This window comes from Falco rusticolus, chromosome 1, assembly GCF_015220075.1.
Source record: "Falco rusticolus isolate bFalRus1 chromosome 1, bFalRus1.pri, whole genome shotgun sequence".
NCBI classification, from domain to species: Eukaryota; Metazoa; Chordata; class Aves; order Falconiformes; family Falconidae; genus Falco; species Falco rusticolus.
Genome location: NC_051187.1, coordinates 102,037,845 through 102,065,663, shown reverse-complemented (window position 1 = coordinate 102,065,663; position 27,819 = coordinate 102,037,845). Strand labels below are relative to the sequence as shown.

The window sequence follows — 27,819 nt, the reverse complement described above, 5'->3', positions numbered from 1 at the left end:
CCTTGTATGAGAATCCAGTAACAAACTGTACCAGTCAAAAAATTAAAGCACCAAGAATGATCTACATCTAATCATCACGAGATGTTTTGCTGATGGAGAAAACTGAACTTAAACTCTTAAAATGGATATGATATTAGGAAAAGCAATTACAAAATTCACTGCCAGCAGCAAACATCCTGTAGTTTTCAAAGACTTGAAATAAGCTTGTAAACAGTTTTTATTATACAATTAAACCTTTCCACGTTTAGTAAGAGAAGCTTTAATGCACTCTGGACATCAGATCTTCAGAAGCAGCTTGATATTAGGATTTGCCCTTTTTTTTGCACTATTTCACTGTTCATTGAAGGAAAATGTTTAATAAATTCAGTATATAGAAGAACACATTCAGGAAACCTGCACATTAGTTTTTTAATCTAAGCCTGTTCAGAGGAAAGGCTAAACCATGTTTTCACCAATAAAAAATTCCCAAACAGTAATAATGTTCTCAAGCTTCACATTATATGCCAGCTTTCATTTGTCCAACCTGCTCCCACCCTGCCATTTTTTTTTTTTCCTTTTTTTATCTTAGGTCCTGAAAATCATTCTTTTAAAGCAGCTAAAACAGACCTTTGACTTGACCTAAAGCACAAATCTGACAGGCATTTTACTTCATTTTTGTTTCACATATTGTAAACCATGCTAAATGAGGGGTGGCAGGTACACTTTGCAAAGCCCCACTAAAAAGTAAAAAGCAGCTTCCCACTAGGGATGCAACGAATAAAATGGCCCACAAACATAAAGTCTTCTTCAGTAACAATCCTCATACCATTCTAATCAACAACAGAGATGCACCTTCGTCTCACCCTTAAACATCTGTGAAGTGATTAAATTTTCCGTATCACTGCACCTACCCAGTTTTTGCCTGAATGCACACTCCCCATCAGTTATCACCCAACCTAAGTGCCATTGCAGTCCTATTCACCAACGCAGCTCCTTAAACAGCTTATGAGACTACCTCTGTGAAAACCAAACAAATTTGCTTGTTGTATGTGATCATTCATAAACTAAGACCAGAATTCTGTTAGAAAGCATTCAAGCTGGCCTCCCCTGGTACATAACTTCTACTGTAGTTTTTCTTTTACCTTAAGATACCTCTTTCTGTGTTCTGAAAAGAATTGTCATTTCTTTATTAACTGGTGGTTAGGGAAAAGGTAATTTGCCATTTAAAGAGAATACTGGACCGTGCTACCTAGACTCTTGCGTTTTTTGGCAAACAGCAACTTGCTGCAATTTCAAAAGGCAACTTGGAGGTTGCCATGAACACTGTAGTAGGAGCTCATTAAGTTGTTCGTATGAAATTTCAATTTAACTTCTCCCAAAGCTCTATCCAGTGCCTGTGCTTCCACACTGAGATCTAACAGAGTTTAGAACAGACTGAGATGAAAACATCTGATTACAACTTTTTATTCCATCCCATCAGCTCAGCAGCAACTGAGCCAAACAATGTCTTTCCACTCATGGGGTTTTTGTGATTTAGTATCTGCCAGGTTTCCAATTATAAGTCTTTTGACTTGTTGCTACTGTGCTCCTGATATTTTAGAAGCTGCCTCAGTAAAAGTACTCAGAAGTACCTCGGCTTCAGAGATTAGGGAAGTCTTAATGTATTAAGCATGGGAAGGGCAAAAAATAGCCTAAGACAAACTGTCTTAAGTTAACAGAGATAATGAACAGAACGGCTGGGAGGGAACACCATCTTACACAGTGTTTCCACAATAGTTTCCATTTACAGAAAAACCATAAACTTAGATTTCTTTGTGTTTTTCATCTTAAGTGCCTTCCAGACTGCCAATGCTCAGAAGACCACAATCCAAATGCTGAAAGCCACACAAGCTATGCACATCTCAAGTAAGTCTGACTAATAAAAAAAAAAATTAAACCCAAAATAAAAATCCTATAGTACAAACAAACTCCCCGCCCCTAAAAAAAAAAAAAAAAAAAACACTACCAAAAGCCAAAATTAAAACACCAGGTTGCTTTCAGACAAGGACAACTCCTTTTTGCTGAGAACAGTCAAAACATTTCCTCCCCAGGAGCTGTTGGGAACTACTTTGAAGTGAGATCCTCTGCTCCATTAAGCAGGCCATCCTCAAGTTCACATTACTAAAAACTGTGATTTCAGCTGTGCATATTCTACAAGCTGCATCATTTCATCCTTAAGTCAGCAGAGGAAAGACTGGAACAGTTGTCTGCAAGCAACCTGAATGATCAAGAGAGTTATTATAAATGAAACTGATACATGGCAAAATGTGTGCTGTCCTGAACTTAATAAACAGAGTATTAACTTGCTTATCACTTACCCCTGCTTAATATTTAATCCCAGACCACCCAAACTGGGAAAGCCTTCACTTACTATGATTAAGAAGAAAACATCAGGGAAGCTTCCAGATGCCAAAACTACCCTTCCCAGCTATCAGTATCTACAGCATATATCATTCTGTCAAAAAAAAAGTCAAAAATTCTTCTGCTGTCTCATGATAGTTTAATGACCATTTGCTTTTTCATCTCTCTGCAAGTCTCAAAACATATTAAATGGGTACCTGTGGTTCTGTAAGGCACAGCACGCAGGCAAAGGCTCACCTCACCTAGTACATACATTCCTAGATTGTCTCTACCTTTCTTGTCACACCATGCACACTATACCATTTGAGAGCTATCACTATAAGGAACTATTTGGAAGGATGGCTGTGGACCACAAAGCATATCTGCCTATGGTTTGGCCACCAAGTCTCACTTTACACACACTGTTGAAGATTGCAGTCACATACAACTGATCTCAACGCTTAACTATAGACCTGTCCATCTGCTAAGTCATTAAAAGGCCCTCATCCCTTCACCACACACTGCCATAGCAGAAATCAGGGGACTGTTAAGAGAGTAAGAGAATTCTTCAAGTATCTGTAGGACTACTAGATAGCACAGCTCAGCACGTAACCACGGCTGCCTATCTCACAAGTCTTACAACCTCAAAAACTACACAGTGATCTTCACTTTCCTAAAAATAAAACACTGTAAAAACAAAATGCCAGGTGTCAATACTTGTTAACTGGGACACACAATCGCATGCAGTTTATCTCATAGAAGTTGGATAAAATGCCTCTTGTATCAATTTCCACAGAAATAAAATTCAGAGTACTTGTGAACCGTTGAAAAACCTATCACTGCCTTAGCCCAGCCCTTCCTTAAATGTATCAGAGTCTTCCTTCCTGCTTGTTTTAATTCTAACACAAAAGTAGATATACCACTTAAAAGCCAAACCACTTAGAAATAAAGTTCACAGAAAAGCTTACAAACTTTAAGTGGACTTTTTTGAAGCCACTTGAAAAAAAGCATTAGTATTTGGTTTAGAGGGCTACAGAATTAAAATCCCTCAGCAAAGCAATGCTGTGTAACTATGTATGCAAGTAAGAAAGGGACTTCAAGTCTTGCTTGGCCTTTTCCAGCGATACCTACCTGAAAAACCTAACTGTAAAGAAGAGCAAGTTAGTAATAGTTCCTAGTGCCAGTGTCAGCGTTACATGGCAGCCGTGGCTGCTGCAGGTTCAGAGAGGTGTGCAAGGAGAGCAGGAGGCCCAGGGCCGGAGGGCAGCCTTCACTCTAGCTGCATCTTCACCTGCTTTCCTTCAGGATGGTCTATTCACAGCTCCCCAGGAGCCTCGGCCTCTGGCCCACAGCCGCAGCCCAGCCCGGGGAACACGGGCAGCCCTTCCCACCCGCAGCTCCGCCGCTCCCGGCACCGAGCTGCAGCACGGCACATGCAGGCAGGCCCCAAGCGCGGCCTGGCCGAGCCACCTGCAACATTTCTGGGGCCTTCCCCTTCGCCGCCACCCACCGCCCGCGCCGACAGGCGGCGAGGCTGAGGCCCCCGGGCAGCCCCCGGGCCCCCCCGCCAAGCCCCTCCCCCGGGGGCACACAGGCCCCCCCGCACACACCCGCCGGGCGGGCACCGGGGCCGCCGCCTGCCCTGAGGCGGGAGGTGCGCGGGGCCCCCCGCCAGCCCAGCCGTGTCGCCCCGCCGTGCCCCGGAGCCCGGACCCGCCCCGCCACGAGGCCGCCCCGGGGCGGCGCGGTGCTGCCCCCTTCCTGCCTCTGCGGCAGGGCCCCGCGGGAGGCGGGGGAGGCGGCGGCGGCAGCAATTATGAAACCGGAGCAGTAGGGCAACCCGCGGAGCCGCCCGGCCACCCACCCCCCGCCACCGAGGCCTCCCCACCCCACGCCCCCGACACCAGGCGGAGCAGCCCCGTCCCCGTGGCCTGCCCCCCCACCCCCCCCCCCCGCCTCCCCGTCCCCGCGGTACCTCGGAGACCTCCTCTTCTTCTTCCTCCTCCTCGTCTTCCTCCTCCTCCTCTTCCTCGCTGCCGTTGTTGCTGCTCTCGCTGCCGCCGCCGCCGCTCTCGCTGCTGCTGGCCGGCCGGCCGGCCCGCCCGCCCCGCTTCGCCTTCGCCGGCGCCTTCTTCTTCAGTAGCAGGTCGCACACCCGCACCAGCCCCCGCGGCGCCGCCGCCGCCGCCCCGGGCGGGCACGACGGTGGCGAGTTACCGGCGCCGCCGTTCAGCCCCTCCGGGGGACCGGGCCCCGCCGTGGCGCTCCCAGCGTCCCCGCCGCCGCCACCACCACCACCACCACCACCGCCGCCGCCGCCACCTCCCTCCGCGGCCGCCGCGCCGGCCGCCTTCTCCATGGCCGCCGATCTGCCTCGCTCAGCGCCGGCGCCCGGTGAGGAAGGAGGAGGAGGAGGCACCGGGGGCCGCCGCCGCTGTCTCGGTCACCTCTAGCGCCGGCGCCGCGCCACCTCTCGCGATACTTGTCGTCGCCGCCGCCTCTCAGCAGCGGCAGCAGCGGGCGCCTCTCCCGCTGCAACAGCCACCGCCACCCTACGCCCGCCCGCCCCCGCTCGCCGCCGCCGGCCTCAGCTCGGCTCGGCTCGGCCCCGCGCCGCGCACCCCGCGCCGCCCCGCGCCCGCTCCGTCGCGGCACCCTTCTGGCGGCGAGCCCTTCCGTGCGTGCCTCGGTCACCGCCCCGGCGCCGGAAGTGCCCGTGACGTCATCACCCGCCGCGGCGGCGCCGTGTGGCCGCTTCCCTCCTCGCCTCGCCTTGCCTCAGCCTGGCCTCGCCCGCCGCCTTCGCTCCGCTCCGCCCCTGTGGTGGCCCTGGCCCCGGCCAAGGCCGGGGCCGGGCATCTCCCGAGCGAGGGAGGCGGCCGGCGGGGGTCAGGGCCCGGCTACGGGAGGCAGTAGTGCGGCAGGGTGGCCTCGGCCGGAGCGCGGCGGCGGGCAGGCCGCTCCTGCGGTTGCGGCCTTGGCGGTCAGTTACTTCGTCAGACTGAAGGCCGGGAGAGGCTGGGTCCGGGCCTCCTCCAGCCCCGCTCGCTGCGGAGGGTTCTGCCTGTTCGGTAACCCCCCCCGGGCGGCGGCCAGCGCCCGTTGAGGCCTTAGCACGCTGCCACCCCAAAACCACAGCGGACTGATTTCCGGTTGCAAGCCGTGTTCTTTCATACGGGTGCACTCGCTGGGCACCGTGTATTCAAAGGCAAGCTCCGAGGCCCTGTTTTAAAAGAATGTTGGTGGACTGTCACTAAATAAGTAATGAAACAACAAGGTGCCTGTGTCACTTTGACCATACACTTTAATTACATCCTTTAACTGTTGCTCTACCCCATTTCCTCCCTCAGGCCCCGTGCCCCAGACTTTTATCCCTAAATTGTGCTTGGGACATCAATGCTCCGATGGTTTTTGGCTGGAAGAACACTCTCCTCCATTGATGCAGGTCAGGTCCTGCAGTAACAAAAGCCTCATGGCAGTTAAGTATAGGCAGTCAACACATGCTCACTGAAGGAATGGGTTTCTTATTTTCTTTTTTTGTGAAGGCCTGATGAAAATCAGCAAGGAAAACCAAGAAATGCACGATTGTAAAGATCAGTGATGGCTCTAATGTGCTGCCACCCTACTGATCTTTTGGAATTGGTGTTTCAAGCCGATTGTGTCTATTCCAGTTACATTTTACAGAAATATAGCAAAGATTGTACCAAGAGCTTGTCCTTTTTGATTAAGTTGTCTGCTGTCTTGTACAAAATGTACTAAGAGTTTGTCCTTGATTACTCTTAAGTTGTGTTTTGTCTTACTTGGAGAATGTTGGAAAGCACCAGTTGTGTCTGCAGCACCTCTGAAATGAAACATTGCTGCAAAAAAAAACTCTCAAAGAACTAGTGCTGATCACAAAAGCAAGCCTGCACCGTTTTCCCCCCAAATTTTCATCTTTCTTACCTCCCACCCAAACTTACCTCTTATTGCATGCCTCTGTATGTTCTTAATAAAAGGCCTGCATTAGCGGTAACAGCCCCACTATTAAGTTACATTATTTTTAAGTCATCCTTTTATAACTGGTTCTTAACCTCTAATCTTCAGGTATGAGGTCTAAACTGAACAATACCTTTGTAAATACCTCTTCATGTGATCCAGGAGGAGTAAATGGAATGTTCTGGCCACCTGCCTACTGCTTCCTGGTATGACTGCACAAAAATCTCAAAACAGAGCGAGGTGCATGACAGCAGATCAGTGAGAAGAATGCTTTTGTTATCTTGTGGCAAATGCATTGCTTTTTACTGATTTGTATTGAGATGCAGGGACAAATTAAGCATTTGTTATTTGTGGTAATCACAACAAGCAGAAAACAGAATTGTAGGTTAACATTGGTAACCTCAGCCTTACCACCTGAGTTTTGTGGTGTGGGTGTGAAAAGGATGTCATTTTTTTCAAGTGGCAGACCTGGAAAAGTGACCTAGTCTTCATCGTTTGTTCCAAGATGTGACTGACTTCCTCAAACAAAATGTGTCTTCGATTTCTTTGGCTGTACAAGCAGCCTGGCAGAGGAACAGACTGTCCAAATGCACCAAATGCACCTGCTTGAGTTCAAGAAGGGTGGTTGCAGGACTGGATTTTTACCCTTTGAGCTGCTGGCAAGGAGTTGCCCTCTCTGTCCCTTTCCGGTGTAGCGTAAAGTTGGGAAATGGCATCAAAGGGTCAGTCCACTGCTGAGCTGGGGCTGCAGTAATACTCAGTCAGACTGTGTCAAAATCTGTGTTTTAATACTGGGCCACAATGTTTGCACATTACTTCAGGTATCCATTGAAGTTGTTAGGCTTGAAAAGGGTATTTTGAGCCATCCAGTTTCTTGCTAATGAAAGCAAACGTATTATTTTATCCCTCTGCATTGTATTCCTAAGCCCTGAATCAGATGGAGTAGTTACAAAACCACTTTTGTTGGCACAGGCAGCACAGCCTATCTGAGACTATTTGTTCAGTTTCTTTTATGATGATGACCTCTGTTCTGATCAGAGTTGCTCCTTCTAATCTTGCAGTGTAGAGTAAGTGGTTTTCCTCCATTTTAAAAACATACAGTTTATACCTGCGCTCCCTACTACCCTTACTAGTTTGAGCCTTTTGTGAACACGACAGAAATAAAAGAACTTGCGGTCTTTAGAGAAGTTTAGTGTTAGATTCATTGGGCTTATAAGCTTTGTTTTTGTCATAGGCAAAAGCTGGTAAACGAAAGTCAGGCAGCAATGTTGTGATGGTTTGAACAAGAGAACGCCATGGGAAGGCGTGAAACTTCTTGAGGTTACGTAACAGCACTTTAGATTTGAGAAACCCAAAATAACACAGTCTTGTAGATACCATGATAATCATCAAGACAGGCTTGTCATGAAATAGTAAATAATTAAGACAATTATTTCTTTTGTAGCCCAGTTTCCATATGGTTGCATGACCCAAAGCTGTTTTCTGTATACAGGGCTCTTAGGTAATGGATTACATAGCAATGGAAAGTCAGTGTAGGAAAGTCAGGGAAGCAATACTGAACAGATACATTTACTTTTGTGAGCCTGTGAAGTTGATTAACTTTGGACATTTAGGTTTTTCACTAGCATAAAGCTGCAGGAAATCTTGAGAAAAGTAATAATCCTTCGTTATCCCTTTGATCTGTGACTCCTACTTCAGTATTTATTCAGTTCCCTTCTGGTTACTGATCACTTTACCGAGCACTCAGTATGAATAGTGGGAAAAGCTGAGGTGTGAATTCAGTGAATGCTTTCAGGAACTGTTTCGCGTGTGCCAGAAGCTTTAAAGGTTCTGCAGGACAACTGACTTTTAAACCTGTGCTGTCGTGTAATTATCTGTATGGATCTGCTTTCAGTTACTGAAAGAAGTATCATCATCAAAGTCAGGAAGCAGGGATATTGAGTTTTGTTTGCAATTATAACTAATACAGGAACTGAAAAAAGTTATTCTTGGTTTGAGTTTTAGTAACCCCTCCAACACACACACATGCACACGTAACGTGTATTTTCACACCTCCTAAGTCTGACTTTTGCCTCCACCTGCCCTTCTGCCCTGATTTTACACGTGGACACTGTCCCTCCTCGTTTGTACAGATCAGCTAATTCAGCCCACCTGTGCTCTGTGCCATGCCATCCAGCAGTCCTAAACACGTTCTGCTCACACTCGGCTCTTATTTCTTAGGTATTTTTTCACCCTCGGAGCTCCTGAATGATAATCAGAATTTTTTAAATTATCATTTTAGGGCTGGAGAGAAAAAAGGGTGAAAAGAAGTGTCTTGTTCTTGATGTGCAAAGATTAAATAATCTAGCTTTTAACTTCAATAATATTTATTGTAAATGCACTGAAATAGCACTTCTGAATCACTGAAATAGTTTTTTGTTTGGGAAAGGGTGAATGTATTTGTTTTTATGAAAACTTCTTGGATTTTTAACTGAACGTCAGGACTGCCACAAGGCTACTATTACCCATTGCTTCACTCCAGCAGTTTCAGTATCAATGTTTCTCTTTTTGTGAATACAACTGCCTCAGTTGGGTTCCTGTAAGTGCTAAAGAGCAACTGCCTCTTAGGAAGTGTGAATGCTGTCAGCCTAAAGCCACACCCTCCACGTTTTCATCTCTTCATGTCAAGACTGAATATGTCTAGTTTTAATATTTGTCACAGTAGGAGGAACATAGGAGCACAAAAGTTATACATCTCCAGATGAGTTGATTATCCAAATGAGCTATGAAATTAATCCAAAACCCAAACCATGCCATTCTTACTGGTTATAGGATGAGTGAGTTCATTAGTTATCTTTAATGCATACAGTTTTGCATCAAAACTTGCCGTTTCTATATGTGCTGACATGCTTTTATTCATATCATTCTGGGAAGTGTGAACCCCAAATGATTGTATTCTTTCAAGACACATACCAAAATGACTGGCTTACCAAACCTCCTTCCTTCATAGCATTGTCTCAAAAAAAAAAAAAAAGAAAATGGGAGATGAGAGAAACTAAAATTAGACCATCATTAATTATTTTAAACAGAAATAATAAAATTGTTGTTCAGCAATTATGCAGTTACTGCTGACCAAGTCAAAGGGAGAAAGAAAGAAAAGAACACAAATGTCTCTGCCTTCAAAGAAGTACTGTTTTCTGTGGCATGTATTTAAAGATGTGTTTAAACCACTCAGTTTTAATAACTGTAAATGACATGTGGAAAAGAATGATTAAAAAATGTTTTTATGCAGCCATGGCATTTACTTGAAATTACATAATTTTTTTAGTATCTGTATTTCTCCATTACAGCAAGTTTCCTGTGATCATCTCCATTGGTGTGGCCTTGTGAGTAAAGAAAGCATAGGAAATCCAGACAGACTGAGAATTTAACAAGAGTAGTGCTAGCCTGGACGAATGGCTTAACGTTACAGCAGCCCTGTTCATCAAGAGACAACACCTCTGTATGTGCAGAAGGTAAAGCATTTACATTAATGCGAACACTGAAATGCACCCACTATGAAAGCCCACTTGGGACTGATTTCTGCCCATGTTTCCTGTGGTAAGCCAGGTGATTTTGCCATTTGCTGCTCTTATCCATCATCAGTGTCCGTTTGAAATACATGTATATCCTTCTTGAGTGTCTTGAAGATTATTTGTATTCCATCTCAGATACTGATATTACATGTTCTGATAGTTGCCCTCAGACCTTAACACAACACCATGCCAGCTCTGACTACTTCCTCACCGGGAGGACTGGGAAAGTAAAAAGAATCCTTTTGAAGATTGATTCGCTGAAGAAATAATGCAAGTTCTCTGTTAACAAAGTGCCGGCAATGATGGCATTCCATCCCATTAAGACTTTGCTAACAAAGACTAACCTCCTTGTTCCTTCTTCTTGTCATCACTAGAAACAATCAGCTAGATCTACAGGAGTGTTGCTGGTCGCATTCATCCAGCCGCAAGACATCAAAGTCCAGGGTGGTGTGTGATACCAAGGCATCTGTTGGGAGGCCAGTAGGAGGGCTGGAGACTTTCAGTGGCATGGAATCACTCTGGTTTGGGTCTGAATGCGATGATATCTACCAATACTCTTGGAGCTGGTTCGGATAGTTCAATGGGACTTACTCGCTGCTGCTTCTGGTGTGAGGAAAAGCCCTCCCTCTGGAGTGCAGTGTTTCCATCTTGCTGCTCTAGCTCGAGTGTTTGGGCAGAGGCATGCATGTTAACATAACAGTGACCAAGCTAGTTGTGGCCATGTTGGCCTAGTTTTTTCAAAGAATCTGGCAACTGTTAAAAAGACAGTGACAGCATGAGAGTAAACAGTGATTTATATAATACACCGCTATGATTTTGGGCTTGGAAATTCAGAGTTCTAGTTAGAGATATGAGACTTGGAAACAGTCTTCCTGTAAGAGTACTGCATGCAGGAGTCTACAATTTAAGATAGCACTTGAGAAGTCTGTGTACAGCATAGGTGGTACAAGATGATTGACAGAAGACTGGGCTGAAACACCGATGGTCCCAGACAGAGGATAGGCAGGCATCCTAAGCCTGATGATGCAAGGGGAAGCAATAACTTTTCTATTAAAATTTAGAGTTTAATGTAATTTTTGTACTTTGTATTTTTTACCATGAGCTTTGCAAACTAGTCACAATTTTATACCCTTCTCTATAGTCCCAGTACTACTCAGCATATAAGGGCATTTTGAACTTAAAGTTCTAACAGGATAATTAGCTAACAATTGACTAAAGCATTAAGCTAGAAAGCCATTTACTCTGTAATATATTTAGAACTTTGGGAGTTTGTATCTTATTTAAGAAATAGCTTAAGCACTTTGAATCCTAAAACTTATTAGTACTCCGTGAGACTTACATTTCTACATGTATAAATGATTTTTGAAAGTAGATTTCAGTTTCCTAATTTGCTTCCCATGCTTTCAAAAGGTTTACCCTTTGTTAGTATAAAATTGAAAAATACCATGGCAAATTGAGACAAATAGCATCTGGATGAGATTCTGGATTTCTGGATAAAACCAAGACAAATCTCAAGATGAAGAGTTTTTAAACTGACGTTTAAGGTAGCATCAACTGTGGACTACACAAGAATCAGCTAGGAGGTTAAACATTTCTTACATTTTCTGTTTTGCCTGAGTCCTGCCAGTTCATAATGATAATTTCTATAATAACCACTTTTTAAGTAAACAATTGATTAGTTATGAAATTAGTCCTTGAAATTGCTTCTCTTTGTGCAGCTCAGGAGATCTTCATGTAAGCAGCCTTCTGCTGGCATGCAAAACAACAAGGTTCAAGCTGTTGTTTTTCCGTCTTCCTGTAAAATGTGCCTAGAAAATGTTTGTACTACCAGGCAAGTTTATCTCTGAACAAGCAAGGGAGTGAGAATCTTTCTGTAAGGCTTTGTAAGACCTTGGTCTCAGTGAAGGCAATGTAAGAAAGTTCTTTGCTATCTCAAAAACATATGATAAGTGGAAGAAAAATATTTTTTGCAAGTTCAAATGGTAACTAGAAAAAATGTCTAAAGTCCTTGATCGTCTAATGTCCCAGGATCCCCTGCAGCCTCAGTTTTTCAAAACCGAACCCTCCCTACCTTGTTTACTGTGTGCTCTTGTACTTACTGGCTCATGTTATTTGCCATTTTGTCTTTGCTTCAATGCATTCCCTTTCAGCAGCTATATATTGCTGATTCCTGATCTCCTATTTTAGAGGAAGGTTGGGTTAAGTTTTTTTAAAAAATAAGAGGGAAGATCAATCTTTCTGTTATTTCAGTTTGGTGCAGTAGATGGAGCTAGAAGCTGACAATCCATCTTCATCTAAAACTGGTCAGAATCGAGGACTGTGAATGACAAATTCTTACTTTTCCCAATATTATGCAAATGAAATTTTACTTAAGCATCTGATTCTTGAGCATATACGTCCTAAAAAATACTTTTTATTCTGTTCAACAGTAAATATAAAGTGATTTTTTTCTCATTCATTTTCAGCAGGCTAAACAGGGGTTGTTTGTGTGTGTGACATTTACAATGCCATTAACTTTAATGCAAGCTAATTACAAAGAGAGTTGCTCCTCTGAATAGCTTTGTGTTCCTGAATTAGTGTCCTTTTCAATAAGAATTTCATGTACATGGGAGGAAAAATGCCAATGGGGTGAATTTTCCTTTTGTCTCTTGTCATTCTCTTGCTTTCTCATTCAAGAACATGAATTCAGTTATATTTCTGAATAAAGAGGTACCACTAGACAGTAATTGAAAAGAAGGCTGCAGTAAGTCAAAATACACATTTACCTATAAGCTGATCTGGTGAGTGATCTTATGAATGTGTTGAAAGGTAAATCTGGATCATTTATTCTCATTCAGAATTTCCACGCACAGGCTCAGCCTAAAACATCTGATTTATTTTCTTAAGTGTGTGATTTTTATCTATACTCAAGATACCACTTTTCAATACTTGACACGGCATTCCAGAAGTCGGTTTGAACACAAATTCACAAGCTTGTCATTTAGACATCGCTACAGTCTTTCTGTGTTCAGCAAAGCTCTTAAATGCTACTTCAGTGAGATTTAAAACATCTGCTTCAGCCTACTTGCATTCAGCAAAGCACTTCACATGTAGCCTTTATGTACCCTAATTCCAAATCCTGAACACCTCTTTGTGAACTACTGACTATTACTAGCCAGAAAAGCTGATCATGATTTTTGGAATGCTATGCTTCATCAGTGTTACCTATTATCTTAAAGAACTTTTCACATTCTGTATTTCAAATATCTGTCTTTAATTTAAAAATACCTATGTGAGAGCAATGAAACCATTTTTCAATAAAAGTACTTCCAAAAGTCTTACACAAATACTTTGCAATAAAAGCATCAAAAAAAAATCACACATCCTTATTAATTGACAAGTCAAGTTTTCACTTTTTATTAATCAAAACCCCAGTGACAGCTCATCTCTTAGTTATACACTTCATTATGGAAATTTTCTAAGACTGTCACTGGACTATTGGACATGGATTTTTGTTTTACATTAACAAGGATTTTACATTAGAGACAATTGCTTACTTAATGACTATTCTACTCTGAATTTTAATCTGTGAACAGTAGCTTGCACCCAGGTGCTTAGCTGGCCCAGAATAAATTTGAATGCAAGGGATCAGATTTTTATAAGGAGCTGCTTTGGGGAAATGTGTCTTTTTAGGATGCAGTTTTTATCCATAATGAGAGAAAGCTGCATGATGATACCTGACTCAACCCTGGCATTAAGGAGCTGAAATTCACAATGAGTACATTATAAAAAAAAGGTTACTGTGGTATTGGTGATTTTTTTTATATGATGTCTCCTATAAAACATTTTAATTTAGGGATAATCCATATGACACGTAACTAGTAATAAGTGTAATCATTATGTGACAACTTTGCCAATGAAATTATTGTGGCATCTATGCGTTTAGAGAGCTCTGAGCTTAAGAAAGCAGCCTGAGCCAAAATTGCAGCACTTTAAAAAATTTAAAAAAGGATAAAGAAAATCTCACCTGACTGGAAGAAATAAAATTTAAGAAAACAACAGACACCAACTTCACAAATGAATCCTTTACTTCTTCCCCCTTTTGTAACTGTATAAGCTATTTTTGTAGTTCAAATTGAATTAATTTTCCTTTTATAACCAACATATGATCATTCCCTGTGGTGCTTTAATAAAGTTCAGTTTTAGATAGCTTACCTGTAACAGAAACTGATGATTTAGAGCTAAAGAAAAAAACAGATGCTTCCCTATACTGTGGTATTTGAAAAATACCTTGTGCTGTGTGTATCCCCCAGTGCCAACCAAGAGGAAGCTGAATGTTTTTGCTAACAGAGCGAATGCAGGAGATTTACGGATATGAATGGTAGTTTTGCTACGCATTGTTCTACTTCTCTCATTTAAGATATCCCTTAGTGACCAGATTTTTGACAGATGCTGTGATGATAGCGAACATCTGCATATTTGTGTGTGTTGTGTTTCGTGTGTATTGTGTATATTCACATAAATGGACAGGGAAGAACCATGTGGTTTGTGAATCGCTGGCTCTGCAGACCTATATAAAACAATACCGGCAAAGTCAGAGTAACACTATTTACATTCCTTTAAACCTTTTCCCTAAGAAAAAAAAAAAAAAAATAGGAACATTATGACACATTAAAGTGGTATTTCATACTGAAGAACAGACAACATTTCTTCAAGGAGCCTTATTCCATCAGGCTACGGCTAAGTATGGGTAGTGCTCCGTGCATGAACAAAGAGCAGAATGCCACAGGCCCTGCCAGCCCAGCAAGAAAAGGGAAATTGCAAAGATGCATCATCTTTACATATGTCATTGACACATCATGCTCCTAATATCATCACCTGATGCTTGTTGACTATAAAAGTAGCAAACATTTCCTCAAAGTTCTTAAATGAAGAAAAGATAAAAAGGCTCAGCCTCCGGAGAACACTGCCATTCTCAAACACCTCAGGATTTCTCTGTGGGTACCATGCAGATCCTTTCTGATAGGCAATCCTGACCACAAACATTTGTGCTACAGACAGGTAAATCTTACAAAAGTTAAGAGAGGAAGCAGACGCAAAGAAATCTGTGGAACAGAAATGGTCTCATGTAACATTAATGGCAAAGCCAAGAACGGGACCTACCCATGGCAAATACCTTTTCTCTCTGGTTTTGTCCCTGTGCCTCTACCTTTGACCATTTGCTGTAATAGGCAGCCTGCAGGGTTATTTCAGCAGCAGCAGTCTGACCATTTCTAGCCATCTGTAGTGTGCCATTACATATTCAATGGGTTTTACTTACAGCAGCCTGAATAAAAGAGGGAAGAAAGTACAATTAGCAGAAAGCAAACTCTTATCCTGGTGTAATGGTATGGCCTGACTGCTGCAGTACCTGTCAAACTAGCGCAAACCATTGATATCCAGATGTTTACAGATGTTAGTGAGGCATTCTTACATGTCAGCGTCTTTCACCAATGCAACAAAGTACAGAGAAACACCTCACAAGCTTTTTATTCTGGAATAGTTAGTCATTAAATGGAAATGGTTTGTAGCAGTGATGTTTCTGATTAACTGAAGGAACAAACCTTTCCCTGCCCACAGGATCATTACTTTTTTCTCGAGGTTGAGGCTCACAGCTTCTCTGTGCAGAAGAGTTTTGTTAACAGGAGGTGGCATACTTCTCCTGCTTGAGGACTTTGAAAAGGCTTGCTGCATGTTAATCAAGACTAGTTTTTACCGAATGCTGATACCGGTTTATGTCAGGACACATAGCTGCTTTCTCTGCTAGAGATAGAGATGTCTTTTAGGAAAGGATTAGGCTGGAACATCAGTTTTAGAATACTCTCAATATAACCTGAGATAGACCTACTTTTTACACTCCATACCAGTGCCCTCTGCATTTATGCCAGAGCTCCTCCCAGCCTGTACTTTTCCCACAGCTCATTGCAACAGCCTTTTCACCTATCACCGCTGCTCCATCTGCACTAGCCTTCACCTGCAGTTTTGAGTGGGTCGCTTGGCCTCACATGCAGGAGGTAATTAAATCCATATTAATTCTTTGCTGTGTGATATGGACATTCCCCACTCTTTCCACTAACCAGACTAAAAGTATTTGTGTAATTTGGTGTGAAATAACTTCTTTAAAATATTGTAGAGAGTGTCTAAAGTCCCTATGGAAAGATCCAAGGTACAATATCCCTTGGCAGTTTCGTGAATTAAAATCCTACCTTCCAAAGCCAAGGCCTAACAAAAAGTCTTTTGCATGAAGAACAGCTTCCCACTTATAATTGTATCTGCTTGTGTAAAATAAACTGTTCCTGCACCACGCATGCTAACCAGCATCTCTGCTGGAGCTTAACCTTCCCTACATTGTTGACTCCAATGGGGCTGTACACTGTGCATGCAATTAAGCATACTTGTCGTCTTATCTTTGAAGATCCACTGGTATAAAGGCTTGCTTGCACAGATCTCATGGTGGATAAAGATTTTAATTTTGACCTGACATGAGTGAATCTGTGATTTTAGTTGCTACTTTACTCAAAAAAAGTTTGATAATTGCTTCGTTATTCAGCAGTTTCTCATTTTTTCTTAGCTATCCAGTTCTCTGGTCACAACTACGGTAAAGCACACAGTTTTATCTAACTCAGTTTCCAGTGAAGTCAGGCAAGTTTTAGCACTGACTTTGACATGGCTAGAATTAGGCCAGTGCTGAGTATCTTTCAAAATCCTACACTGAGAACCTGATAACCTTATTGAGTTGTCAAATAGCTACTTAGGCAATATGAGTGCCCAATAGACAGGAGTCTCTCACTTGTCTCATTTAAATCTGCCCTTACACAACTTAAAGTGCAGTTATACACTGAAAGGAGGAGGGGAATACTTGATTTTCCTTTCAGAATTGGAAGTAGATAGATTGCCTACTTGACAATCAGGAAACAAATAAAATAGTAATCTTTTTCTTTGGGGGAAAAAACTCCACCTAGTCTGAATTTGACCTTCTCCACCAACATTACATTGTTCTGTATTGAATTTTATGACCAGCTTGATCATGAAGTTTTCTTTTCGTGGGTGGCAAGATGAAATAACCGAAGTCCATGTCAATGAAGTTTTTGTTTGTTGCCACATGGTACAATAACTGTGTTTTTTCCAAAGAACAGAAAATTCAGTGCAAAGTTTCATGAATAAATGCCACAAGGACTGATAAAAATACATGTTATCAGTAAAACAGTGAAGGTTACTGGCCAAGGACTTCCACATTTGTTGTTCTAAAATGGTGACAACCATGAATCTTTTATAGGGTTTGCATTTGTGGGTCTTAAAAAAGTAATTCCTAAATTTCCACACAGATGATATATTAATTTTAGAGGCAAACCTGGTGACAAACTAGTCTCTTGTTGTTCTCTTGATTTTATACTTGGTTCAAATGGCTGTATTTTTAACGGAAGTCTGTTTACAGGTTATCTTCTTATTCACATCTGACTGTTGCATGAAATCAGGTGCCTACCAAAACAGTTCAGTTTTGCAGGTATAACTGATGATACATCAGTCTCTATTCATTCAGTTTCATGGGATAGTCAGCATAAGACAAAATGGAGCCTGCAGGATCAGAAATTTTGTTTTATTTTGTGTTAGTGTGAATGGCATGGAACATTCTGAACTTACACTGCTGATAACAATGGATCCTGTGCTTTCCATATGCAGGATTATAACTGAAACCACACTTCCTCATGCAAATCCGGTTTTGCTTATGTTGTGTTCCTTTTTATACAGATTTTCTGACAGAAATAAAGTACACAAGGAACATGAGGCTTGGTCTTTTTAGGACATACCGAACTTTGTATATTTTCCAGTGTAAGACCTCCAGGAATTATATTCATCATCTTTTGGTTCACTATTTCAATCCTTTCATTGTTCCTTATGATTGGCAGGGTAAGTTCAACACTCAGATTTGCATTTACAACTGGGAAGACATGGAGTGGGAGTGGGTTTACACATCTGAGAGTGTCACTGAGACTAATACAATCTAATCTACATTCCTACAAGTCTGAAGAGGAAAATAATCTCCACTCTAAAAGGCTAAGTCTGTCACAGATAGCCAGCCTTGGTCTCTGAGAAGAGACATCAAGGTCAGCCATAGTAGCTGGACTCTGTCATTCCTAGCCTGAGAAATGGGCATTTGTCTATGTAGGTCATCATCAAGTACTGGTTCTAGGGTAACAGTGTTGTAATTTGTTAATTTGTTTTCAATTTTTATTGGACATAGGTCAGGGTTAGCAGATTAAAACATGTTTGTCATTTGAAAGGTTCGAACAATTTAAACATTCACTCGCTCTTGAACTGCTTTGGTTGTAGATGGCAAAACACCATCCCTGGGGACAGCAAATGCATTCAGAAAGGTAATTTCCCATGGATTCAGTGCTGCCGTAGCTCATACTCCTGCTGGGAGTTTTACTGTTGTCTTCAGTAGGCGCAAGGATGTGCTGGTGATATTTCTGATCAAGCAACCATTATGACATAAAGTACACCTGGTTTACCTATGTATTGCACTGTTTTCACGTAAAATGTCAATTAGTTGAATCCAGAACATTTTACTGGAAGCGTCAGAGTCCTGGTACACTTTCATGAAATCCAGTTGTTTCCTGTAGAACCATATTGGCTGTAACAAACCTGCAGGGAGGCAGGCCCCCTGCTTGCAGGATTTCTAGCTTTGGGGCACCCAGCCAAATGAGCCAGGAACATCAATGTTCTGGGATGCCAGAGCATCCCTCCAAAACTCTTACAGTGCTGACAGCTGTGAGGCTACAGTGCCCAGCTGTGCAGCAGGACCTTGGAGACCATGAAACTTGTGTTCATGTCAGGCTCCCAACATTTTCAGGCTTCCTCTTACACCAGAAGCCAAGTTCTAGGTCTTGGCTCAGCTCTAGGCTCTGCTCTGCCAGGTGGAACTGTGAGAAATTTGGTTCAACACAGAATTTGCACAGCTCCTAACTTCCCTTCCCAGGGAGCCAGGAATCTGGCAGCCTTAGGCAAACCTGGCATGGAAAATACTTACTGAGACACAGGAGGCAGATATAACATATAAATCGGGTAATGTGAGTAGCTATTTATGAACAGAGGCAGGCGGATCTCCTACCACATACCCCTGTTACTGTAAGGGGCATAGGGCAGGATTCCTCTCTCTCTAAACCAAGCACTACTTTTGGTTAGATGACACGTGTCCTTCACTCCGTGGCTGTATTGACGAGATCTGCACTGACATTAAAGGAAGCCTCGAGTCTCTCTGCAGTGGGCATAGCTCAGGTGCTGGTGTTGTAAACACCTGAAGCTTAGTGAGACGAATCCCACTCTGTGTTTCTAGCACTCATAGTCATGGAGAAAAGTCAGAAAGCTAAGTTCAATGAAAAGCACAAGAGCCAAATAAGAACAATTCTAAATTCATTCTTATAATTTAATTTCATTATTTATTTCTGAGACGTATAGATTATGAATGTGCTTGAGTGGCAATATTGAACCGCTGTTGCTGTTAGAATAAAAGGCATGTGAACAGAAAGCAAATGTCAAGGACTGTCAGCAAGGGGTTGGAGGGTGATATAGAGGAATGGCCTAGCGAGTATAGCCACTGGCTAATTGATCCGAAAGACAACACTAAAAGCTTCATGTGCAAAGAGTTTGTTAATATTTCTTTTCATGACTCGAGAAGGATTCTTGGGTTAGCATTCAAATAAAAAAAAGAACAAACAACACAGCTATTCAGACTTTGCAAAGCCACAGATCTATCTGGTGCCTCTCATTAATTCTTTTGATGTGACTGTCTGGACCAATCTTTTTATTACTTATTTAAGAGAACCACATGAACCATATGGATCTCTGCTAAGCTTAGTCACATTTCTTGGTCTCAGATGAAATTTTTCTGATCCTTGGAATGTACTAAGGAACATGTCTTTCAAAATCAGGTCTTCCAGAAGGCACTCTAATTAGGTATTCCATGTCCCTTGTCTCCTTTGAAAATCAGAGTTTGCAAGCACTACTCTAAAGAAAAACAAAACCAAAACCAAACCAAACAAAATAAGCAACATTTCCTCAGTTTCATACTGTGTTTTAGTCACTTCCTTAACATTGGGGATCCCAGGTTTCCAGTATTACACGCTGTGTTGTAACAAATACAGGTAAAGGAGAACATATGAAGGAAAACAGCACCCAGAAGAAAGACAACATTTTGTTGCTGCTGCCGCAAACCGAATTCTCCTCTAAGAGATTGTTACGTGCTGGTAATGTCACTGGGGGTTTGATTCACGGTTAACATAGTACTGGACCTGGAACTACAAGCCAGAGATCACCTAATAAATGTGGTTTGTTTGAAAGCTGCTTGAAAAGCCTTTAGATGTTAAAACCAATTGATTTTTTCAGACAGAAAAGTACACATGCTTAGGTTTCATTAATTGAACTTTGCTTCTGAAGCTAAGACAAAAATGTTGAAATATTTCACTGTGGTTTTGAATTTCACCTGTGAGGACAGAAAACTTCACATTTAATTCATGGAGCCTCGGAATTCATTATAGTGGAATAAGACGCAAAGTGGATTATCTTTTTATGTCAGCAAGTAAATGACAGTGCCAACTTTAAAAATTTGTTAACCTGCCTGCTTCGAAGGAACGGAAAGGGCTCAATCCTAGCAGCAGCAGGCCTGCTTGGTGGGCTGCAGAGCTCTGGACCCTGTTCATCCTGTTCCTCCTTACCCCTCTGCTCGCAGGGTTTCAGCCTTCCCTGCTGTGATGCCAGGAGGCGATTCCCTGCCTCTGTTCGGGTACTGGCTTTGAGGAAATTGAACACCTTGGTTCTGATAGGAGTGCTGAAAGGAGCAGCAGTTTTGAATACAACTGTGGCAGAACTTTGTTCGGTATGTACGGGACTGAAAGGATTCTTCTCCACATGTTCCTCTGTCTCTCTTGCGCCATAAACATTCCTCCAGCAATGAGGACCTACAAATGGCTCTACAAACTTGTATCTCCTGTTAAGGTGCCAGTCAGGCCCTGACTCTTAGCTAAAGAAATTCCAAAGGCAGTAGGGGATATTTGAGGTGGGAAATGCCGCTCCTGCACCAGGGCTTCTCAGAAACGGAGGAAAGAATGAGAACAGGATCACTCTCCTTTTCTCCTTAATGCTTGAACTTCTACAAGTTGTCTTAAATAGATAAACTAGTATCTTCCCAAGAAACAGTCCAACATCCAGAGGCCGTAACAGAAAAAAACAGCACAAAATCACAGAACAATTACAGCAGTAACACAGATTCTGTTTCTATGGAGATGGACATGAAAGAGAAAATATTTATCAGCTCTACAGTTATTAGGCCAGAGTGGGAAAGCTATTAGTTTACAGTGCAACTAAATGAAAAATAGGACAAAGTTAAGAGAGTCAACTCTGCTGGGGGGTGAGGGCTGTCAGTGAAGCAGTAACATCGGGGTGTGACAGCTGCACAATGGGGCAGTCTATGTAAAATCTCAGAAATTTTCCACAAGTCCCCTAGCCCCACTAGACATAAAGCAATTTTTTCAGCTCTTAATGTGTTTAAAGTTGGGAGCAAAACTGACGACTGCCAGAATCATTAGCTCATTTTCAATATGCTCTTCTTCTGATTTTAGCAAATACACCTGCTTCCACTTACAGAAAAGTTGGTAGCCATGTTTTTTATCAATTGGAGGTCACACATGAATGCCTTAAAGGAACTCAGAACAAAAAACCCCTTCAAATATTTCCTGCTGTTCCTCAAAACTTTTCAGTACTTTTTCATTGCTAAACCTGAAGTACTTCAAATCCAGGAAAGAAATATTAACAACCTCTTGCCAAACAAAAGCTTCCAGTTTTGGCTCTTGACTGAAGTGTGTTCACTGAATGGTTCTTCCATACTGCCAAAGACCACCGAGCTACAGCTGACTGCAGCTGCACTTTTCCAGGTGCAGTGCCACCAACAATTTCTTTGAGGTGGAATACTGTTTATTAGCTATCGGAAACAAAAACGACAGACAGGCTGGTGAAAAGGATGAACCGCAGACACTTTTAGTGAGAATTGCAGAGAGTTTGCAGCAGATCTGGTAGGATCGTTAGAAATATGTGAAGTAGCTCACAGCTAAATATAAGCGTAAGTAGAATAGATTCAACAGCAGTTTATCAAACATGAAAACTCATGAAAAATATATCAAAATTGGTGGAAAATGAAGCACAGAAATAGAGTTTAAACAAAATCAGTGTTTTGTGTGCTATTGAGAAAATACACTGATTAAATGTATACGGGTCTCATATATCAGCTACACCAACAGTTTTTAAATGGTACCATAAAGAAGAATGCAACCAGCCACTGAGAATACGAGCTTCTGTGGAGGTATGACATCAGTGGAATACAAACCAACAAAAATAGGTGGATCATAAAACTCAGAAGAACACAGGGTGCAAAGCTCAGGCAGCAGCATGGAAATTGAAAACTGCTTGCCAAAAAGTTTCTAGGGCACAAGTGAACGTACTGGATTCCAAAGGCCTTTGGAGAATTATGTAAGAGGAAGAAAAAAGATCACCACCGACAGATGTATCGTGAAACAAACATCAATCACACCACCACAACAATTTATATTGCAGTTAGCATATCAAAGAAATCTATGAAAAAATACTGAAGCAAAGGTTCTTTCTGATAAGGACTTCATGAACTCGGTAATGCTGCACCTAGGATAATTATTTCCTGCAGTAATTAGATGTGCATTTCCCTCATACCAAAACACCATGCTGGTGGTTTTTGAGGGACCTTATAACTAGAAATGGATAAAACGATCAAGCCAGTACCACACCTATTTTGCAGATTTCCTACTTGTATTGACAGGGAAAAAAAAAAAAAAAAAAGACATGGAAAGACATGGAAAAAAGAGACTAATTCTGAGAAGTCACAGGACTTGCCAAACTGGTAGCCCTCACAAAACTTTGAAGGCTGTATATCTGGATAGATTCAAGCAATTTAATGCATTACCGAGGAGTCAATATGAAATGCCTACAATCAGTATTAACCTCACAAGGCAAAAAAACCCTTTTCTTACACTTGCTGCCAAAGGATGATGTTGGAAGCTGCTGCTTGATAAAGAAAACAGCTACATCACCATGTTGTGGATTTTATCAGGCAAATTGGTAGGAATGGTAGAATGCCCTAGGGATCAAGCATACAGGATTTGAAAAGCACGACAGGCAACAAGACTCACTAATAGGACTCAGACACTTTAGAGATTAACGTTGAAACACAGAGGTTTTGGTTGTAAAGACAGCACAACAAGAAGCATAGCAAGGTGTGCAAGGTGTGAAGTCAATCTCTTCTCTTTGATCAATGTCAGTAGGGAAGACGGAAGTGATTTCTGTCCCACTGCTGCACCGTACATGACATTGCTAACTTACCCGCAGCTTGCTTTCGACAGGTAAAACCAACAGGGAAGATAACCCACATCTAAAAGATACTATTACATTATACCAAAGCCTTCATTAAAAAATATTTAATGTGGGTTTTTTCCATGTTGACCTAGTACATATTAAACCCCCAGGATGAGTAAAAGATGGAAATGCAAGAGATGTAATTCATCTAAACGATAAAGCAAAGAGTAGGGTCTCGGACTTTGTTTCTAGAATTAAGGCAACCAGGAGGTTTCACATTAATCTTACTAATGCCCACAGAAAAATATATGCACAACTGAATTATCTTGTAATCACTTGCATGTATAATAAGCTCCACCAGCACAGTGGGGAAGGAGAGTTTTCAGAAACTACTGTAAATATTCAGAGGCATTTTTATGAAGTACCCAACACACCCCAGAACACTGTTCTATGACCTTCTTGGAATAGCAGGGCTAAAACTGAGATACTATGGGATGCATGTAAATGGTTTCTCACACGGCAGTCCTAGATCATAAAGAGGAAGCTATGAAAAACACATTTTTCTTCTTAAGGGAAAGTATCATTTAAAGCAACTATATAGGAAATTGAAGGCAGGAACTTGAAAGAACAAGAATAAGCACTGATCAGAGGGTCACAATTGCTACTATCATCCTAAGGATACTTTGAGGATCTGCACATGAAAAAAAGGCATTATATATAAGCAATATACTATTAAACACATACTCTTGAGAAAAGTTGTTCTTGAAAATACACATTAGGGCCATTTTGACTTCTTACATGCCAATAACTGTAAGAGAGATGAAAGACCTGGTAAACAGCTATGTCACACATAGCAAAATCCAGGGCCAGACATTCCCAGTAGAGCTTAGTAGACATTAGGAATGCACATAAATTATCTCATTACTGTAAACCACTATCTAGGGTTTGGGAAGTGATACATACAGTCAGATACTGCTGCAGTGGTTACTGTAAGCAAAGCAGCATAGCGTATCAATGGATACTATACTGCAGTAATCGTTTTGGAGCCGGTTGGTGCAACTTGGCTGGAAACAGACATCTAGTTGCGCCTCCATTACATCACAACCAGTCAAATTGTAAAGGTAAACTACTGGGTAAACTTCTCAATACTGTAATAAAGAGCACAGCAACAAAGAAATACACACAAATGCCAGGCTGAACAGGAAAGAGCTGACTCAGAAGCCTGATGCTGGCAGTCTTAATATCACTACTGTTGCCAGTGAAGTAAAGGACAAAATAGGAAGAACAGGGAGGGCGTGTTGTCTGAAGCCTAATGTAGCTGAACAGAGGTGAACGGCTTAGCAGAAGAATTCAAGCAGAAGACCGTGCATGAATCACTTTCAAACTGTGCACCTAAAAGTGTCTGATGAACAGATATGCACTTCTTCAGGGAAGGCAGCCTGAATTCACTTTAATGAAGCTATAAATCCATTTAGCTCTGTAAATGAGAATCAGTAATATTGACAATATAGAGCATAGTGAAATAGGCAGCCTACCAAGACTTGGTCAACAAGACCAAGAAGACTGACTTGCATTGGCTTCTCCTGCTTGCGAGCCCTTCCCAAGGCCCTAAAGGCCAGTGTGGTGTGAAAGAACATTTTTCCAGCCCCTGCCACGGTAAATGCCTTGTTAACAGGTAATTAGGGGACTACCTAAACAAAAAGAAAGGAGTAACTTAACAAAGTAGAGTCATTCATATATATACGTGATACATATATAAAAGAAAAGCAGAGTCATTCATACATATGTGTGTAGGTGTATGTCGAGATGGGCTTTGGAAAGTCATCAAATTGTGCAATTGGGTTATCGAATTCAAGCTTAACTTTGCAATCGGGAAAGCATGTATCCACCATACATAACTATACATATACAAAACCTTTCCATATATGTATGAAAACTGGGGGCTGGTGTATGCTTTTCAGCCTCATTTTAAAAATGTCTGCAGATGGACTTGGTGATAGAGAGTGTAGAGACAATGAGGTCTGCGTGTTACCCTGTTTGAGGTCTTTCTCCCTCACTTGGAAGTAAGCACCAAATACTGCATGTTCTGGCTGCTCTTTTCTGTGTTCTGGATTTTGGCATGAAGTCCAGGTTTGCACAAATATTTAGGCATTGAGGATGTAGACTTGTGGTCTTGAATTTGTTCCAGCAGAGGACTACAGGAGTAAGACAGTAAACGACAAATTGAGCTTATTGGAATTAGGTGTTTGAATTATTTAGGTGCAGTGAGACTATGAATAGTCATTCTGGTTGATTTAAAAATGCTTATTTTAATGAGAGAACTCTGTAAAGCTGCAGAGAAGTGGCTGATCACCCAAGATAAGTGGCTTAGCATCAGAACTGAGGATGTGCCTAGAAGATATGCCCTGTCATGGAATGCTGTTAGCTGTACCTTAGCAGGTATCTGCCTATTCTGCTACAGCAATCAAAGCCTTTCCATGTTTATGTTTGCTCATCTGATGGGCCTTCTTGCTCGTTTTATATCTATGAGTCCATCTCTTTTCAAATAAAAGGCATATATCTCTTTGGGATGTTTGACTTGTTTTGCATGGGAGCCAAACACCAGTGATAAGAATAGCAAACACAATGCACCAGAGCAGGAAAAGACTGGTACCTGACCACGTGTCCAGAATTACAGGCACTTACTTAGAAATATGCTGATAATTACAGTTATTTAAAAAATGCGCTACTGTCCAATGGAAAAAAATATAACAGCCAAGCCACACATCTGTAGGCACAGGACTGGAAAAAGGAGATGGCAACACCTTTTTCAGCATTATTTCACCTCCACCTGCAGACAGAGAAGTAGCATTCTTTTTGCTGGTTCCATCCTCTTTGGCAGAAATCAATTTTTCGTTTTGAGGAAGAAAAAAAATTGCTAGTTGGCTACCTTCCTTGCGTTATCATTAGCTATGTAAAAAGTCAAAGCAAAACAAAGAACAAAACCACTGCCAAAACAGAGCTGCAGTTGCTGGCTGTGGCTGTGATCCTGGCATGTGAACGTCTCTAGGTTTAGTATATATCTCACAGTCCATTCACACCAACAAAACTTATGGTCTTTAAAACAAAGATGACACAGCAATGAATAAAACTGAGTGCCAAAAAATTAGGGGGTTGCTAATAGTCTGTTTTCTGAGAGATCACTTTGAAAAGGACTTACTTTCCAAAAGTGCTCTGGCATTGTTCTTACAATGTTATATCAAATCCATTACTCAAAAGTGTCATGCAATTGTAGTACATTTTGGTCGACGTAGGTGTAACTTAGTAGGAACATGAATCCCAGTGAAATATTAATAGCTTTCCCTTTAGTTTCTGAATGCTTTCCACTCTCTTGCAGTCTCCTTCAAGTGCAAACCACCTGCATATAACCACCTGAACACAGTGGTGAATGGGCGGGTTTTTTCTGATAAAGGAGGTGTTCTTGTAAAATTCATGGCTCAAGTTCCTTGAGAGTTATGGCTCTACCATGGCATCTCTCCATCCTTACTAATTATGTTGTATCCAGCACAAGACAGCACACAGCACAAAATGAAGCCTGCCCATATGCAAGCAGAAGTTGGTTACGTAGGTATCCCTGAAAGTATTTCTCCAGTAGGAGTCTGAGAATGAAGTAATCCACTTGGTATCTACTCTTTCACTTTGCACAGCATGGTGCAGTGGAATATTTAAAGATGTGTCCTTTTTTTCCATGTCAATTACTCTTGGAATCACTGTCCTTTGGTCCCCCACATCTGAAATAACACTAGTTACCCTGTAACTTTAGACACAGATGTGTGTGAAAATGCAGTCATCTTAAAATTTAATTGATATGTTTCTTTCTGTAATACCAGGACAACTTTGTTGAAAGTGTACTCAATGCGGTATGGAAGAATTGAGTAAGAGGAAGCTCAGTATAATATTTAATATTGTTAAACAAACATCACCATTGGAGTTCAGATCTCTCTTTCAGCAGTTATATGAAATGTTGGCATGAAGTACAGGACAGACAACAGAAGATATCTAGAAATAAACATGGACCCTGTATTACAAACTTACATATTAACTCTAGGGAACCAGTAGTGTTCTTGCTAACACTGCACAATGCTGCAGGGGAAAATTCCAGCTAGGTTTCAAGATGCAACATTACATATCCAGAGTTTTTCTTGGGCTAAATTTCAGTGTGACAGAAAAAACTTTCCCCTCCCCATCCTTAGCTGTCATTTTCTGAAGACTGCTTTGATGCAGCCTGAGAGCATTCCAAGCGCTGTTCTAAGGCATGATCTGCCACTACCACTTTTTTTTCACCCCTTTGACTTGGACAATGTTCCAGTCTGGTGCCTTTTACAGTCGCTTTACGGTTATCAGCAAGACACCTAAATGTGTGTTTGTATCTCACTGAATAGTCTGTTAAGATTCCAAAGGAGACAGGTATAAAACGCAGGTAAGTCAAGCTGATGTTTGTAGGAAGGTTATATTCTGTTTTTACAGTGGCTTTCATTGGGTCAGAAGGTCAGATTGC

The 27,819-nt window shown here is 41.8% G+C and overlaps 1 protein-coding gene across 4 annotated transcripts in view; it reads right to left on the bottom strand.

Annotated features, from left to right (window-relative positions):
- ANKRD17 (ankyrin repeat domain 17) overlaps positions 1-4,929 on the bottom strand; it is a 94,620-nt gene extending 89,691 nt beyond the window's left edge. For 3 of the 4 annotated variants that reach the window (XM_037392134.1, XM_037392154.1, XM_037392144.1), the window contains exon 1: positions 4,334-4,929. In XM_037392134.1, coding sequence (XP_037248031.1) covers positions 4,334-4,717 — 384 coding nt within the window. In that variant the 5' untranslated portion in view covers positions 4,718-4,929. The remainder of the gene's footprint in view (positions 1-4,333) is intronic. The other variant, XM_037392169.1, reaches the window with a different exon arrangement.
- Positions 4,930-27,819: the final 22,890 nt, after the last annotated feature.